Source organism: Staurois parvus, unplaced genomic scaffold, assembly GCF_062004578.1.
Source record: "Staurois parvus isolate SC_StPar_1 unplaced genomic scaffold, SC_StPar_1.0 ptg000513l, whole genome shotgun sequence".
Classification (NCBI taxonomy): domain Eukaryota; kingdom Metazoa; phylum Chordata; class Amphibia; order Anura; family Ranidae; genus Staurois; species Staurois parvus.
This window is the reverse complement of record NW_028318309.1, coordinates 754624-773513: the sequence shown is the minus strand read 5'-3', so window position 1 is coordinate 773513 and position 18890 is coordinate 754624. Positions and strand designations below refer to the sequence as shown.

Here is an 18890-nt window from a genome sequence, read left to right as displayed (position 1 = left end):
TGGTAAGATGTAGTTGCTTTCATAATGTACAAAATCCCAGAAACTAGGTGGAAATGTTTACAGCACACCAACAAAACTTAAATTCATTTTTTCATTCATTTATGTACAACAAACATTTGTATGAGCTGGCAGGTGATAAAGACTTAGGTTGTCAGTGTCATTGGATGATGTGAACTTCAGTGAAGTAGTTTTTTAGTCTCTGCATGTACCTGTTTTGATATCGTCAAATCAGCTTTTTTTTCCTTCTTGAAAGCCCATCTCCATGCAAAAAAAAGTTTTCCCATGCAGTGGGACTGTGCCCACCCTCCACGGGTTAATGCTCATTTTTATTCGGGGGGGGGGGGGAGATATACATATTTAATCTTCCGATCCTCCCAATACAAGACCAGTCTGGCACCCCCATGCTTGAGCAATCTTGAGTTGTGGAATGTTCCTGATGTCATCAAGCCCAGAGCAGGCTCCATAGACCAGGAACAGTCCAACACAGGACCATGGGCAGCGCTTTTTTCCAGTGGAGGATTAGGTGAGTAAAAGCTTTCTCCTCACACCTAGACAACAACCAATTAACTCATGCCGTGCGGGAAACTTTTTTTGTTTTTTTTGTCCGGAGTTGGGCTTTCATAGTTTTAAAATAATTTTTTTACTGTATGTTTCCAACTTTGTGGCAACAGTTTGGGCCTCTTTTGTTCCACCATGACCATGCGTACAAGACCAGCTACTTAAAGACATGGTTTGGTGTGGAGGAAGATATGTGGTCAGAGTCCTGGCCTCCAACCAACCAAACAGCTTTGGAATGAATTAGAACACCAGTTATGAGCTAGGTCGTCTTGTCTGTTAGTACCTGGTCTTACAAATGACCTTGTGGCTGAAAGAGGACAAATTTTCACATATACAAATTTTAAAATCATTTGAAAGCCTTCCCAGAAAAGTGAGGGTTTTTATAGCTGCAAAGCCAGATAAGGACATGGTTTCTTGAGTTTGGTGTGGAGGAACTGAAGTGGCCTGCCTAGAGCCCTGACCTCCAGGCTTCAGAATACCTTTTGGGTGAACACCCATTTGAACACCAATTATGAGGCAGGTCTTTTTTCCCTACAGATACACGTTTTAAAAATTATATAAAAAGTCTTTCCAGAAGAGTGGGGCCTGTTATAGCTGCAAAGTGGGGAGCAACTCCATATTAATTCCTACAAGCTCAAATAGGTGTAGTGGTCAAATACCTACAAACTGTTGGTCATATCATGTAGTTGTGAGATGTGGCGTTGAAACCATCAAAGATCAAGTCTTTTAAGAGGTAGGCCAGAAGAACCGGTACCTAGTGATGATTGTAGACTGCACTGTACATACCCCTTCTTTCTCTTACAACGTCTCACTTTTGGAATTGCTGTGGAGTTGATGTTTAATAACAGTCTCAAACATTGTCCACCATGCCATAGGCATTCAAGTGTAAAACTGATAAAAATAATATCAGAAAGGGCAATTGACCTCTTGCTAATAATGATCTGTCCTATAAAAAGTGATATTCAATTCAAAAGGAGAATATGTAATTATGAATAATTCTTATACATCTTTTTATTTATTTTGCAGAATATCCATGGTCACAAAGGACCAATTACAGCGGTTTCTTTTGCCCCTGACGGACGTTATCTTGCCACGTACTCCAACAAAGACAGCCATATCTCCTTTTGGCAGGTAATACTTTTTCTGAAGGTATCTTGATTGAAGAAAATAACACACAAAAGCAGTTCCTAAGGAATGTTAGCACTTAGGGTATTCATGGCTTCAGAATGTGTGTCCAACATCACCCAAATAAGTGTTTACTTTAGAATGAGAGATATGTGTTATGGGCAAATTCATTTTTAAGGGTTACATAGTTAGTCTGGCTGAAAAAGACAAAAGTCCATCCAGTTCATCAAATAAAAAAAGTTATAATCCTACACCCACAGTTGATCCAGAGGAAGGCAAAAAAAAACCCAGCAAAGCATGATCCAATTTGCTCCTGCAAGGGAAAAAACCCTTCCAAATCCCCTGAGAGGCAATCTGATATTCCCTGGATCAACTTTACCAATACATGTTTGTATCCAGATATATTCTGTGTATCCAAGAAAGAATCCAGGGCTTTTTTAAAGCAATCCACTGAGCTGGCCAGAACCAACTCTTGAGGGAGTCTATTCCACATTTTCACAGCTCTTTCCATGTTTGGAGATTGCATTTCTTTTCTTTCAGACATAAAGATTGCCCCCTTGTCCTCTGTGATGACCTCAGGGTGAATAACTCTACACTGAGTTCACTATACGAACCAATGATGTATTATACATGTTGATCATATCCCCCCTTATGTAATATACATGGAGATCATATCCCCCCTTATGTATTATACATGGAGATCATATCCCCCCTTATGTAATATACATGGAGATCATATCCCCCCTTAATCTCCTCTTCTCAAGAGAGAATAAATTCAGTTTCTCTAATCTTTCCTCATAGCTGATCTTCTCCTCCAGCCTCTTATCAGTTTGGTTGCCCTTCTCTGTACTTTCTCCAGTTCCCTAATGTTCTTTTTGTGAATTGGTGCCAAAAACTGAACTGCATATTCCAGATGAGGTTTTACTAATGATTTGTACCGGGGGGAAAGGATATCTCTCTCTGGAGTCTATACCTCTTTTAATACAAGAGAGGATTTTGCTCGCTTTAGAAACCGCAGCTTGGCATTGCATGATTGCATTGTGATCTACCAGAACCCCCAAGTCCTTCTCCATCATTGATTCCCCCAGTTGTACCCCCCCTAGTATGTATGATGCATGCATATTCGTAGCCCCCAAGTGTAGTACCTTAATCAACATTAAACCTCATTTGCCACATAGTTGCCCAATTAAACAGTGCATTGAGGTCGACTTGTAAATTGGAGACATCCTGTAAGGACGTTATTCCACTGCACAGCTTGGTGTCATCTGCAAAGACTGAAATCGTATTTTTAATCCCAGTTCCTATATCGTTTATAAATGTATTAAAAAGTAAGGGTCCCAACACTGAACCTTAGGGTACACCACTGATGACCCCAGACCATTCAGAGTATGAATCATTACCACTACTCTCTGAATAAGATCTTTTAGCCAGTTTTCTATCCATTTACATACAGATTTTTCCAACCCTGTAGACTTTACCTTACACATTAGCTGTGTGTGGGGAACTGTGTCAAATGCTTTTTCAAAAATCCAAGTATACCACGTCCACTGTCACCCCTCTGTCCAAGTATACCACGTCCACCGCCACCCCTCTGTCCAATGTTTTGCTCACATACTCTTATAAAAAGAAATCAGATTTGTTTGACAACTATCTTTCATGAATCCATGTTGTCTGTTGCTTTAAAATATTTTTTTCCAGCAAGAACTCCTCTATGTGGTCTTTTATTAAACTCTCCAGTATCTTCCCAACTACAGAAGTTAAACTAACAGGTCTATAATTACTTGGTAAAGATTTTGACCCCTTTTTAAATATTGGCAACACATTGGCATACACCAATCCAGTGGTACTATGCCAGTCATTAGAGAGTCCTTAAAAATTAGAAACCATGGCTTTGAAATGACAGAGCTCGATTCTTTAAGGACCCGTGGGTGTATTTCATCAGGTCCAGGTGCTTTATTCACCTTTACACTGTCTAAATATTTTTGGATCATATCAATTGTGAGCCAATGTGGATCATCTGGAGCTGTATCAATACCATGCCCATTATGGACAAGAGAGGGTTGGGATAGGTCAGATGTCAAGATGGAGATTAAAGCGGAGTTCCACTCACTCTGTCAAAAAATAAAAGTCAGCAGTTACAAAAACTGTAGCTGCTGACTTTAAAAAAAAAACAGCCTTACCTGTCCCTCGGTCCTGCGGTGTGTGCTCCGCAGTCCGTTTTACCGGCCATCCTGTATTCCAGGAGGCCGGCATCTTCAGTGTGGGCACCCGGCAGTGACAGCTTGTGGCTTCACAGCCGGTGTCAGGGTTCGCCGCGGTGCGCAGGTCTGCGCATGCGCAGATTGCCAAGACACGCTAACACGTGGGAGCTAGGACCTGGGTGCCCGCGGCGGCAGTTGCCTATGTGCTTGTGCATGCGCGGCCACAATGACAGCGCAGGGCGCTCTATTTAAAACCGGCTCTTGCAATGCTCAAGTGCCGTATGGTCTTACTCCTGTTATCCTGTGTATCCTGAGAGATTGCTTGTTGCCGACCCTGCCTGACCCTGATCCGTTGACCATCTCCTGCTCTGATCCCTGGCTTGTCTGACCATTCTTCTGTTTGCTCCTGAACATATTGACCTCCTGTTACTGAACCTGGCCTGTGACCCGTTTATCCTTCTGCCTGCCGCTCTGTACCGTTTTGCCACCACCGTTACCAACCCGGCCTGTCTGACTACGCTTAGTTCACCTCTTCACATCAGGCTCTCACCCACTACATGCCACTGACAAGTACCTCTACCACAGCTGGTTGTACCCAGGGACGCGACCTGGTCTCGACCTGCTCCAAGTCCAACCCCACCATCAGGGGCTCTGGTGAACAAGCCGGGGCTTAGATTCCGTGCCTTGGGGAATTCCGGCCTGTGTGGCGCTAGAGGCTTCCGTCAGTCGGTCCGTGACAGCCAGGTACCCACTGCGCATGCAAGAGAAGTGCTGCGCTTTGTGAACAGTCATGTAGTCTTCTGAGACCTGTCGCGTGTTCCAAAAGACTACAGGGAGGGAGGACTCCTTCCACTTCTGATCGCCTAGGCGATCGGACTGGAATTTGAAGCGGGTACCTGTCAAATTCGGGTACCCGCTTCCCCCCCCCCCCCCCCCGGCCCCCCAAAGATGCCAATCCTTAATGGGGGGTGAGGGAGCAGTCCTTAAAGTGGAACTTCCCCTTTTGGGTGGAGCTCTGCTTTAAGAGTTGAAGGTTTATGTTAAAGCCAAACTCAAGGACACCTCCTTCCCTATTTTCACATACCTTTTAGCCAGCCCTTTTCAACTAGGGTGCCTTCAGGCTCCTTCAGGGGTCCCTTGGCATAATGCATAAAATTGCCCAAAAAATTTATACAAGGCAGCAGGGTAATCAATGCTGCCTTTTAGTTACACAAAGCCACAGGTTTTCATTGTGCACTTTTACAACCTTTTAGCTGCCGGCTTCCTGACAACCAACGACATCATCAGTTGATAAGGAGGACATTGGGTGCATGCACAGCTTCCTTGTTTGCCCCTTCCCTTGTCCTTCTCCATCAGCACTGGGATCACATTAGTAGAGCAATTGCGAGAAACTAAGGGAGAAACTTTGTAATACTAGTCAGTACTATTGTGTGCAAGGTTATATTTGCTTTGGAAGAATAAATCACCTCTAACATTGGGTGTACTATGTGTGTGGATGTTGCTGTGTTATGAAAAACGATTAGTTTAGTTTTTTTATGTTTTAGAATAGGGTGCCTCGAGATTGTCCATAATTTAAAGGGTGCCTTGACTGAAAAAGGTGGAGAAACACTGCCTTAAGCCACAGTCAGGTGACCATCTTGGATGGGTAATTTTTCTGGATGTTTACATCACTGCCTGCGTTATATGGATGATTCCTTTTGATAGCCAGTAGAGGGGTGTAGTGTTGCCAACCTACCGCAAATTTTTTTACTGGCAAAACGTGTAAAATTTACTGATGGATCACTTTTTTTTTTACTGAATGGCAAGGGTTAATGTGTGATGCTGGATTAGTAGTTCATGAAGAAGGAAAAGGTGTCCGCAAGGGAACTCAGGTGAGTATAACAAGCTTCACAGGGTGAGGAAAACTGTACATTGTGTAGAGGATTAATTAGAGGGGGTGGAAAGGAGGAATGAACAAAAACAAATCAAGTTTAGGTGGAGTTGGGCTTTAAGCGTGGAGCATTAAGGTAGCAGTGGTTTACGTGTTTGGATTTGATTTAGTGTTAAAGAGGACCTGTACTGTAGATGTACCAAAATAAGGCAAGCAGAGAACAAAAGGCTAATCCCCAGTTTTTCCTGTAGGCTCCCTGCAGCTCACCTCCCCATTACTGACCTACCATGGCTTATTTTGCACGATGTCTGTGTATTAAAGTGGTCATTTTGGTAGAGGATCAGGTGGTTGCTTCTTCATCAGAATTACCCTACATGACTGGTGATCTGATGATTGGTAGAGTAATGATCAAGAAACAGCAGGAGAGAGGAAGAAGCACAGATCCACAGAATGATTAGAGCAGAGAAATCTTTTGCATTGCAGGTCCTTGGGTACAGTTTCTACCTCCATCAAGAAGAGCAATGAGTAGCTCAATAGTAACACCTCATCAAATCTTCTAAGACTTAGCAGTCTGAGGCAGCAGTGCCTTAGATGATCTCACTCTGCAAATATACAGCTATGAAGTTTAAGGCACAGGAGATCAAAATACTGCTTAGGTATAATTAAGATTTCTAGATGGTCCCTATAACATAGCAAGCCTTTACTTTTTTTTTTTCTTAAGTTCAGGTCCTTTTAATTGATACTTTACAAGTTATGGAAGCTTTAGGGTTTTCAGTTGCTCTGAGGGGTAATCAAACAAGGGTGCTATTCGAAAAATGTATGGGTGCAGTCATAGTAACTTTGATGTACAGTATGTATATGTATTTATTTATTTAGGTACTTATATAGCGCCGTCAATTTACGCAGCGCTTTACATATATGTTGTACATTCACATCAGTCCCTACCCCTTAAGGGGCGTACAATCTAAGGTGCCTAACTCACATTCATACATACACATACTAGGGACAATTTAGACAGGAGCCAATTAACCTACCAGCATGTCTTTGGAGTGTGGGAGGAAACCGGAGTACCCGGAGGAAACCCACACAGGCACAGGGAGAACATGCAAACTCCAGGCAGGTGGTGCCGCAGTTTGGATTTGAACCAACGACCGTAGTACTGCCAGGCGGAAGTGCTAACCATTTAGCCACTGTGCTGCCCCCTGTATATGAACTTAAAATGATTGTAAAGACTGTAGGTTTTTTACCTTCATGCATTCTATGCATAAAGGTAAAAAACCTGTGTGCAGCAGCCCTCCTGAATGGGTTTTCTGCATCCCTGGTGCCAGGGTTCAGCATGTGGTGGACCGGGTTGATAAATTTACTGGGAGGGGCTGGGCATGACCCGGCTGTCTTGGTCTATGTTGAAACCAATGACAGAATACATGGAAAGTGGAGGCTCCTTAAGAATCAGCTTAAAGAACTAGGCTGCAAGTTGAAGGGAAGGACCTCCAAGGTGATATTCACTGAAATATTACCTGTGCCATGCGCAACTCAGGAAAGACGGGGAGATTAGAGAACTCAATGCATGGCTGAAGACCTGGTATAAGAGGGAAGGATTTGGGTTCCTAGAGCACTGGCCTGACTTTTCATTGGGGTGCAACCTATATACTAGAGATGGTTTGCACCTAAATGGAAGGGGGTCTGCTGTGCTGGGGGAGAGGTTTATGGGAAGGCTGGAGGAGTATTTAAACTGTGATCGAGGGGGGAGGGAGAATTAGATTATAACTGGGTAGACAGATCTGACAGGGGTCAGTACTTATTGGTGGGTGGAATGGGGAAAGATGAGGGGAGGGCTATGGCAGATAATAAGAAGGTGCAAAATACGTGTGAACAAGGTGTCAGTAATTTAAAGTGTTTGTTCACCAATGCCAGAAGTCTGCCAAGCAAAATAGGCGAGTTGGAAGCTTTGTTGCATGAAGAGAGCTATTATTTAATTGGTATTGCAGAATCTTGGCTTCATTCTTTGCATGACTGGGCCATTAATATTCCTGCCTATGTTCTCTTTCAGAGAGACAGGGTAAATAGGAAAGGTGGTGGTGTCTGTCTCTATGTGAGAAGTGATCTCAGAGTGAGTGTGAAAGTGACCTAGTTGATGGAGAGTGTGATCAGGCTGAAGCATTATAGGTGGGACTACACATGGGGTGCGTACTACAAAGGTAATCATTGAGTTTGTTATAGGCCTTCCAGTGTTAATGAGGAGGTGGAGACTCTGTTTCTTGCACAGATCGAAAGGGCTGGGACAGTGATAATAATGGGGGATTTTAACTACCCAGAAATTGACTGGAGTAATGGTACTGCAGGAACAGTTAAAGGGCAAACAATTTTAAACCTACTACAGGACAATTTTATGGTACATGTCATAGAGGCCCCAACTAGGAATGATGCTCTGCTGGACCTGGTAATCTCAAACCATGCAGAGCTTATTACGAATGTCTATATAAAAGAACATCTGGGTAGCAGTGACCATAACATGATTTCATTTATTGTTAGCTGTAAACAGGGAAAAATAAAAACACTCAATTTTAAGAGAGCTAATTTTCCAAGGCTGAGAGCTGCTCTCCAAGACTCAGACTGGGAGGGAATATTGGCATCAATGAACACAATACAGAAAGGGAATTCTTCCCAAAAGACACTGCAAAATATATTCCCATAGGCAACAAGTTTAAAAATCGCTTCTCGGCCTTTTGGCTAAGATCAAGTGTAGTATCTGTTCTTATCAGTGTCCAGTGGGGGTGCTCCCGACCATTCTAGCTTTGCGGGGATGGTTGTTGTATAGTACCCTCACTGGTATGATGGGGGTCCGGAAGGCTAGTACCGGAGGGACAGAAACCGGGGAGCGCCACGAGTATAAGCTGGGGCCCCGGGAGTAATTCCTCTGAGAAGACTGGAAGGACCCAGTACCTCCTGATTTGGACGGATCTACCTTGGTCTGGCCTGGGGCTGGGGACGCAAAAAGTCCGCAAACTCAGTGCCCCCTGAGTAGTCGCCTCAGGGGTGTCACTAGTAACACTTGGGTGTGGGACCCCACGGTGTGAAGATGACACATGGTCACTGTTTTTCACCTCTTTTTGCACAGCGCCCTAAGGACCAGGTCTTTTGGCTAAGTCCAGGGCAATTTTTGCTACGGGCCTCAGGGCCTGGTCTGTGCACATTTCGGCACGGTACCATTTTTTTTATTTTATTTACTTTATCTTATTTATTTAATTTATTACGCACTCCCACGTTTGTCACCTTTTTCTTTGCCTTATGTGTGTGTTTTTCACGGATGGAGGGTGTGGGTCCTCGGGCCTACCCTGAAGTCTAGGGGGAGGATGTGTGGCCATACGGTTCCTTCCTCCCCTGATCCCTAGAGGACTCTTCTTCGGGAGAGTCCCCTTGTCTAGTACTGAATGTCCGGCTTCGGCTGGGCATAGGGAACGGTGGTCCACCAGGCCTTTTGGCTAGGAGGACCAAGTGGGAACCTTGTCCCCGTCAGGAGCTTCGTGCCCCGGGGGATCAGGGTAAGCGGTCCAAGCCCCTTTAGGGGTAGGACACAGCACACCCCTAAGTGCACTTTTTGTGTGGTGTTTTTGCACTTGCACTTTTTTGTGAAACACTTACGGGTTTTTTCGTATAGTTGCACGTTTGCGGACTTAAAAAAAAAAAAAAAAAAACAAGTTTAAAAGGCTAAAAATCAAACCTATGTGGCTTACGGCCAAAGTTAAAAAAGCTATAAATAATAAGAAAAAAGCTTTTATTAAATATAAAAATGAAGGAACACTATCATCATTTAAACATTACAAAGAATATAACAGAATGCAAAAAAGAAATAAAGGCCGCAAAAATTGAAAACAAACGACAGATTGAAAAAGATAGCAGGACAAACCCCCCAAAAATTCTTCAAATATACTAACAGTAAAAAGGTTTGGTCCGAGCATGTAGGTCTTTTACAAAATAATCTAGAGTGGGTGATTGGGGACAAAGAGAAGGGAAATGTATTAAATATCTTCTTCAGCTCTGTGTATACAAAGGAATATGGGGAAGCTCTTGTCCATAATAGGCATGGTACTGACACAACTCCAGATGATCCACATTGGCTCACAATTGATATGATCCAAAAATATTTGGACAGAATAAAGGTGAATAAAGCACCTGGACCGGATGGCATACACCCACGGGGCCTTCAAGAATTGAGCTCTGTCATTTCAAAGCCATTGTTTCTAATTTTCAAGGACCCTTTAATGACTGGCATAGAAAAACTGGATTGGCGTAAGGCCAATGTGGTGCCAATATTTAAAAAGGGGTCAAAATCTTTACCAAGTAATTATAGACCTGTTAGTTTAACTTCTGTAGTTGGGAAGACACTGGAGAGTTTAATAAAAGACCACATAGATGAGTTCTTGCTGGAAAAAATATTTTAAGCAACAGACAGCATGGATTCATGAAAAACAGAAATTGTCAAACAAATCTGATTTCTTTTTATGAGGAGGTGAGCAAAACCTTGGACAGAGGGGTGGCTGTGGACGTGGTATACTTGGACAGAGGGGTGGTGGTGGACATGGTATACTTGGACACAGGGGTGGCAGTGGACATGGTATACTTGGATTTTGCAAAAGCATTTGACACCGTTGCCCACACACGGCTAATATGTAAGGTAAAGTCTACGGGCTTGAAAAAAATCAGTATGTAAATGGATAGAAAACTGGCTAAAAGATCGTATTCAGAGAATAGTGGTTAATGATTCATACTCTGAATGGTCTAGGGGTGTCAGTGGTGTCCCCCAAGGTTCAGTGTTGGGACCTTTACTTTTTAATATATTTATAAACCATATAGGGTCTGGGATTATAAATCCCATTTCAGTCTTTGCAGATGACACCAAGCTGTGCCGTGGAATAACGTCCTTACAGGATGTCTTCAATTTACAAGCTGACCTCAATGCTCTGTTTAATTGGGCAACTATGTGGCAAATGAGGTTTAATGTTGATAAATGTAAGGTTCTGCACTTCGGGGCTAAGAATATGCATGCATCATACATACTGGGGGGGGGTACAACTGGGGGAATCAATGGTGGAGAAGGATCTGGGGGTTCTGGTAGATCACAAGCTTAATAATGGCATGCAATGCCAAGCTGCAGTTTCTAAAGCGAGCAAAATCCTCTCTTGTATTAAAAGAGGTATAGACTCCAGAGAGACGGATATCATTTCCCCCGGTACAAATCATTAGTAAGACCTCATCTTGAATATGCAGTTCAGTTTTGGGCACCAATTCACAAAAAGAACATTGGGGAACTGGAGAAAGTACAGAGAAAGGCAACTAACTGATACAAGGCATGGAGGAGATCAGGTATGAGGAAAGATTAGAGGAACTGAATTTATTCTCTCTTGAAGAGGAGATTAAGGGGGGATATGATCTCCATGTATAATACATAAGGGGGATATGATCACCATGTATAATACATAAGGGGGGATATGATCACCATGTATAATACATAAGGGGGGATATGATCTCCATGTATAATACATAAGGGGGGATATGATCACCGTGTATAATACATAAGGGGGGATATGATCTCCGTGTATAATACATAAGGGGGGATATGATCTCCGTGTATAATACATAAGGGGGGATATGATCTCCGTGTATAATACATAAGGGGGGATATGATCTCCGTGTATAATACATAAGGGGGGATATGATCTCCATGTATAATACATACGGGGGGATATGATCTCCATGTATAATACATACGTTGGGATATGATCTCCATGTATAATACATAAGGGGGGATATGATCACCATGTATAATACATAAGGGGGGATATGATCTCCATGTATAATACATAAGGGTGGATATGATCGCCATGTATACTATATAAGGGGGGATATGATCTCCATGTATAATACATAAGGGGGGATATAATCTCCGTGTATAATACATAAGGGGGGGATATGATCTCCGTGTATAATACATAAGGGGGGGATATGATCTCCGTGTATAATACATAAGGGGGGATATGATCGCCATGTATACTATATAAGGGGGGATATGATCTCCATGTATAATACATAAGGGGGGATATAATCTCCGTGTATAATACATAAGGGGGGATATGATCTCCGTGTATAATACATAAGGGGGGATATGATCTCCGTGTATAATACATAAGGGGGGATATGATCTCCGTGTATAATACATAAGGGGGGATATGTTCTCCGTGTATAATACATAAGGGGGGATATAATCTCCATGTATAATACATAAGGGGGGATATGATCTCCATGTATAAATACATCAGTGGTTCATATAGTGAACTTGGTGTAGAGCTATTCACCCTGAGGTCATCACAGAGGACAAGGGGGCACTCTTTATATCTGGAGGAAAAGAGATTTAATCTCCGAACACGGAAAGGTTTCTTCACAGTGAGAGCTGTGAAAATGTGGAATAGACTCCCTCAAGAGTTGGTTCTGGCCAGCTCAGTGGATTTCTTTGGATTGGAAGTCCTGGATTCTTTCTTAGATACACAGAATATAAATGGATACTAAGATTTATAGGTAAAGTTGATACAGGGAATATCCAATTGCCTCTCGAGGGATCAGGAAGGAATTTTTTCCCCTGCTGGAGAAAATTGGATCATGCTTTGCTGGTTTTTTTTGCCTTCCTCTGGATCAACTGTGGGTATAGAATTATAATTTTTTTTTTTTTTTGGTTGAACTGGATGGACTTTTGTCTTTTTCCAGCCAGACTAGCTATGTAACTAATACTTATCTGAGCCCCATCGCGATCCAACAATGTGCACGAAATCCTCAGTTCTCTGGGGACTCTCTCTCTTCATTGGCTGAGACAGCAGTGGGAGCTACTGGCTCCGCTGCTGTTAATCACAGCCAGTGAGCGAACGGACACACAGAACAGTGGCTCAGGAGCGAGCCTGCCTGGGTGCCCTCAGAGCACTTGGCAAGAGGGAGGGTCCAGAAGCGCTGGCGGGGGACTCAAGAAGAGGAGAATCAGAGCTGCTCTGTGCAAAGACACTGGACAGAGCAGGTAAGTATAACATGTTTGTTTTTTGTTTGTTTTTTTTAAACTTGCCTTTAATATCACTTTAACTTTTGATTGGCAGTTGTACGGAAGCTGCATGTCATCCATATAGTAGCCATGTAGCTGTGTGTTTTGTCTTCACATTATCTGGGTATTTTGCATGCTCTGGTGTTCCTTCACATATCAGAGCACTGCGGTTACATTGTAACCAGTAAAATGTTACCTGCTTCCTTTACACCATAATAAACATATTTAGCTAATTGTGTCTAAGCCGGGGATTGTGTGTTTATTGATTAAACGCTTTCCATTCTTCTCCGGTTTCCTTGTCGTATTGTTAGAGGAATATAATGATTCAATGCACTTACATTTTGTAGCTAAGTAATTAAAGCTTACAGTCATGTTTACCACCTTCCTCTGATACATAATATCATTACGGCACAGATGATGATAAATTCTGATTGATTTCCATTTTTCACAAAAGGGGTCACAAGACTTTACATGCCAGTCACAGATTTCTGCAGCAAAAGAAACTGTTTAAAGGCAAAGTATACATTTAATAAATAAAATAAATAAATAAATGTATATGATTTTTCAGGTGAATATAATGCACTTTTTTTTTTTTTTACACTGCATCCTGCAAAGCATTGCACCCTCTATCAGTGGATCCCAGGTGCAGTGCATGGCTCCTGTAGACACTCAGTACACCTGAAGTTCATTGAGAACTACAGGCCATCTGCTTGTACAGTGAATGAATGACGCAGCTCTGTGGGCGGAGCCCTGCATTGCTGTGCTTTTTTTAAAATGTGACAGCAGGCATAGGGAAAGGATCCCCCCACCCATGGTCATGGGTACTGCTCCAAAGTAACATGTTACCCCCTAAATACCGGTGCAATATGTTGCATGATGTGAACATATCCTTTAACCAATTCGCTGCCAGGTCCATGCGTTGTAGAGACCTGAGAAGCAGGGGAGTTTTACACACAATCCACTGGCTACAGACACTGGGATTGTATATAAAACTGGCAAACAGACTCCTACCTGTCAGATGGAAGCAGGATTGTTTCCACCCCCTCCCCCCTACCGGTAGCTGCTCCCCCGCCATGTATTCTAGGCTTCACTTGCCCATCTGCGGGGTTGACATGGCAGGTGGAGGGGAGTGTATCCACTCTCCTCCCCTTCTTGCTGTTACCTGGAAAGTGACGTGTATGATGTCACTTCTGCATCACCCCTGTCGCTATTCTAGCCGGGGAAGAATGTATTGCAATGCGATCTGCATTGCATTACATTCAGCAGAGCCCAGATCCTGCAGACCCTAAAAGACCCTTCATGTCTCATTATAAAAAGAACCTGTCACCTAAAAATCTTCACAAAAGGGACTTTGTGTCCCCTATGTGATTAAAAAAAAAAGTTAAGCAAAAAAAAATTTTTTTCATTGCAAAAAAAAGTTACACCCAAGCAGATAACATCCCCCCCCCCCCCCCCCCCCACACACACACACACACACACACACACACACACACATATGTACACGAACGTATGTATGAACGTAAATGCTTACGTCAGGGGGCCTGTAGAGGCCTTTTGAAGCGTCGCCTATAGAAAATATAGGGTACTGAAGTTTGTCGCCATTTCATGGGCACCTTTATTGTGTTACATAAAAAAATTAGAACTACCGCTATTTATTCTCTTGGGCAAGGGTCTCCAAACTTTTAAAACAAAGGGCCAGTTTACTGTCCTTCATACTTTAGAGGGGCAGGACTGTGCCCATCAGGAGTAGAAAATATCCTGACGTCAGTGGAAATAAACCATGCCACTTTTTTTGGTGTCATTGGGAGGAATTGTGCCCCATAATTGGTGTCATTGGGCCCCCATTGCTGGTCATTGTGAGAAATTTGGCCCCATTGTTGGTCATTGTGTCATTGGGCCCCATTGTTGGTCATTGGATGAAATTGAGCCCCAAGGGCCCATTAAGAACAATCAAAAGGCCGAATCTGGCCCCCAGGCTGCAGTTTGGAGGCCACTGCTCTAGGGTGTCTGCTTTCAGAAAATATATAATGTTTGAGGGTTCGAAGTAATCTTCAGGCCTAAAATTATTTTATTTTCTACTTGTGGTAAAAAAAAAACTGCAAAAATGGCTCTGGCAGCAAAAGGGTTAAAGCAGAACCCCAGACAAGAAAGCATAACTAAAGCAATCATTTACTATATTTACATATTTAAAAATGAATACAATTACTTGAAATGTACAGTATCTGAATGATATGTCCGTATACACCCACCCGGAGTCAGTCCAAAATGGAGTTTTAGCACTGTGAGCCAAACAAATTCTATTTCATTGCCAGTACTATTGCCATAACATGTTTCAGACACTAGGAGCTAAACCCCCAGGTGACAGGTGGTTGTAGCCCTCCTGACAAACAATAAAGCTGGTTGAAGCAGCTCTTGGGATAATCAGCAAAAGTGGAAGTGCTGTAACAAACACAATTATCGTAAGTCATCGATGTTGTGCAAAAAGGTTTCTTAACCCCCCTGGCGGTATTCCCGAGTGTAGCTCGGGGTAAAGTTTCAGTATCACAAGCGGTAATACCAAGCTACACTCAGGAATACCATGCAGCGCTGCTCCGGGATCCCTTCTGCACTTACCTTGTCCTGCACTCCCGCAATGTCCCTCCTGCAGTGTCCCCAGCAATGTCCTCCGGCGGATGCCGGCATCTGTCTTCTGGGTTCCATTCCCTGCGACGGCAGGACGTATGGGGACGGAACGGCGGGAAATTTTATAAATGACAAAAAGTGACATTCACTAAATACACTAAAATCACATGGGACAAAATGTATGTGAAATGGTTTGGTACAGTAATGTTAAACTGAGTGCTTTGTCCGGCACCCTGCCTGCATTTTTACTGTTCTTTCTGCCTGAAAACTGAGAAACGTCCATGGCGTCCAAAAAGCGTCCCTTTAGGTCAAAAGCGGTTGTAGACCGGCTAGAGAACAGCGATAGTAAATTAGAACCACTTGCAGAATTGAGTGATAATGATTGGTAGGGAAATTCGTCATCAGACACTGAAAACGATTTTGTGACTTTGCTCAGTGATGTGCGAACTTGGCGCTATATTTCAAATTTCAGTGTTTTTGGTTTAATTATATTATTGAATTAAATTTATTATTATTATATTATTATTTTTTATGATTATTTATTAACTTATAATTTATGATTTTGTGTTTCAAATTTTATCATCCCCGGGATGTTTACCAGACTCTTGTTCGGACAGATTTCAGTGAGTTATTCCTAAAAATTACAGGCCTACAATAAAAAAATGACATTTCCATGCAAAAAAATGTACCGCTTTGAGCACAGAAATATGGACATAATCAGACCGCTAGGGAGGTTAATACTGACATTCCAATTTTCGTTTTTATTGTCGGAGAGGAAACCCATCTGCATATATAGGCTGATTAGGAAAGAAGACATAGAGCACTCGTTCAGGTACAGGCAGATGTCTCTCTACCTGAGATTCTTGATGAGACATTTTGCACTGACACTGTGATACGTGAGACACATTGAATGATACGCCTGGAAAATACTGCTTACCTATATAGGCAGGGACAATGGAAGGAATGGATTGAAATCAGTAGGGGGTCTGTGTCCAAATCTGATCACATCTAAGTCTGAGTGCAGCTGCTATACCAGTGTGCTAATCCTCGGTCATCAGGCCGGTGCTGGAGATATGAACTCAGCTGCAGTGCTAATCCCTCTGTGTGTCAGTGACTGACATGTATTACCTGATTCTCATGTTGACTGAGGAATACCATAATAACAAAAAAATAAAAAATTTTAGGGGGGAAAAAATACAAACTATTATAGTTTTTTGATGTACCTTATGTTTTTGAAATAATTACTGAATGCCAGGGATTGCAGTATCTAGAAGCACAAAGTCTCATGATCATGAATGGGCAAAATTTAGTTTTTAATGACAATTGGACGGTTTCAGTGAAATGTTGTTTTTTTTTTTGTTTGTTTGTTTTTTTAAAAGAGTGGTATGGCTTTTTAATTTTTTTTTTCCCGTTATACTTACATACGTGGATGCAGCATCGGTTCAATGCTGTATCTGACCCCTGCCAGCACTAAGTGTAAGAACTTAGCGACAGTGGCGTCCCAAGGCAGGTGCGGGGGGTGTGCGCCGCACCGGGTGACACCTATCGCGCGGGGTGACACCAGACCAGCTCCACAAAAAAGTAAGTTGTAAAGAAAGCCGATGATCCCCGCAGGATGGATCAGATCTGCGGATTGAGCATAATGGATCGGAGTCCGATCCATTATACTCCCCATTCCACAGATCCGATCCATCCTGCGGGGATCGTCGGCTTTCTTTACAACTTACCTTTTCGTGGAGTTGTTCCGGTGTCACCCTGTATAGGTTGCATGCCAAGGATCTCGCAGGATGTATCGGATCTGTAGATTGAGCATAATGGATCGGACTCCAATCCATTATGCTCAATCCACAGATGCGATCCATTCTGCGGGGATTGTCGGAGGGGGTGTCACCAAGTGTTATCGCTTCGGGTGACACCAACCCTAGGGATGTCCCTGCTTAGTGATCACGTGATCGGTGAGTTCTCACAGGCGCTTTGAGCAGAGAGCGGTGACTACCAGTCACCGTTGTTTGCTCTGCCTCCCCTGCGCTCACTGGAGTGCTTCGCTGAGAGGCTGAGCCAGGTGCCGCTCCACACTATGGGGTGGATCCCAACTTTGAAGTCGGGAAGATTCCCCAGCTTGGGCCGGCCGAGTGACTGCAGCTGACAGCGGGCTTCAGGTGAATGTGTGAACTGCGCTCCTGTGATCCACAGGGGGAGTACAGCCAAAAGAGCTTTGGCTGTACTCCTTTTAATGGTGCAGTGGGTTTTAACCACTTTAATACTGGTCACTTTTACCCCCTTCCTACCCAGGTCAGTTTTCAGCTTGCAGTGTTGTCGCACTTTGAATGACAATTGTCATACACTGTACCCATTAAAATAAAAATTATAATTTTTTTCACACAAATAGAGTTTTCTTTTGGTGGTATTTAATCACCACTGAGTATTTTATTTTTTGCTAAATAAACAAAAAAAAAATAAAAAAAATGTTTGAATAAAAAAAGTGTTTGTCTTCGTTTCCGTTATAACATTTTGCAAATAAATAACCTTTCTTCATAGATTTAGGTCTAAATGTATTCGGCTACATTTCTTGGGTGAAAATACCCCAAATTAGTGTATATTATTTAGTCTGTAGGAAAGTTATAGAGTCCACAAACTATGGGATTTAAATCTGACAATCGATCAATCCTGATGTATTAATGGCTGATCTCATTTCAAAATTTTCAGATTTTTTTTTTTACATATTGTCACCAGTCCAGTACAACCTTATCATATAACTTGTGTGGCAGTGAGCAGGGACACTGACTGGTGACAGCGTGTAAAAAAATTATAATACATTTTTTTTTTTTTCTATTTTCTTATTTTTTTAATTGCATTTTTTTTTTACTATTTTTTTCAACACCCTGTGACCAGAGCAATACAGTGTTACCATAGTAACATTGCACTACTATGGGCAAGTGATCAGGATTATTTTTTTTTTACACATTATGATTGCTAATACCAATGTATTTCATTCAGGCTTTTGTTATGATTAGCTGTAAGTTGGCAAAGCTCATCACATGATACAGATGGGCTGTGATTGGCCCTGTCTGTACCATGTGACCACTGACCAATCACAGCTAACAACGCAATTGTATACAATGAATGGCATGAAAGGAAGCCATCCTTTGTTTACAATTGTCTTGTGATCTGCTGTGATTGGTCACAGCAGTCACATGGCACTGGCAGCGGGCCGGTGTAGTGATCTGTCATTTGCTATGTTCTGTGGACACAGCCGGTGACAGATCGCACCACTGCGTGGCCCCTGGCCGTGTGAGTGACTCCTTCTGACAGGAGGTCATATGAGGTCCACTCAGAAGTAGGAGCATCCTACCTGGCCGTCAGTCTGCTATAGGGTGGGCAGAAAGGTGTTAAACAGCTCATGGGGTCATAGCAGCCCCTTTCAACTATCTTG

At 42.7% G+C, this 18890-nt stretch overlaps 1 protein-coding gene and 1 pseudogene across 4 annotated transcripts in view; both read left to right on the top strand.

The window, feature by feature from the left end:
- Positions 1-18890, top strand: part of WDR7 (WD repeat domain 7) — a 591021-nt gene that overhangs the window by 556611 nt on the left and 15520 nt on the right. For all 4 annotated transcript variants that reach the window (XM_089690073.1, XM_089690072.1, XM_089690071.1 and 1 more), the window contains one exon: positions 1585-1689. In XM_089690073.1, coding sequence (XP_089546199.1) covers positions 1585-1689 — 105 coding nt within the window. The remainder of the gene's footprint in view (positions 1-1584; positions 1690-18890) is intronic.
- LOC149451846 (U2 spliceosomal RNA) lies at positions 8465-8580 on the top strand (annotated as a pseudogene).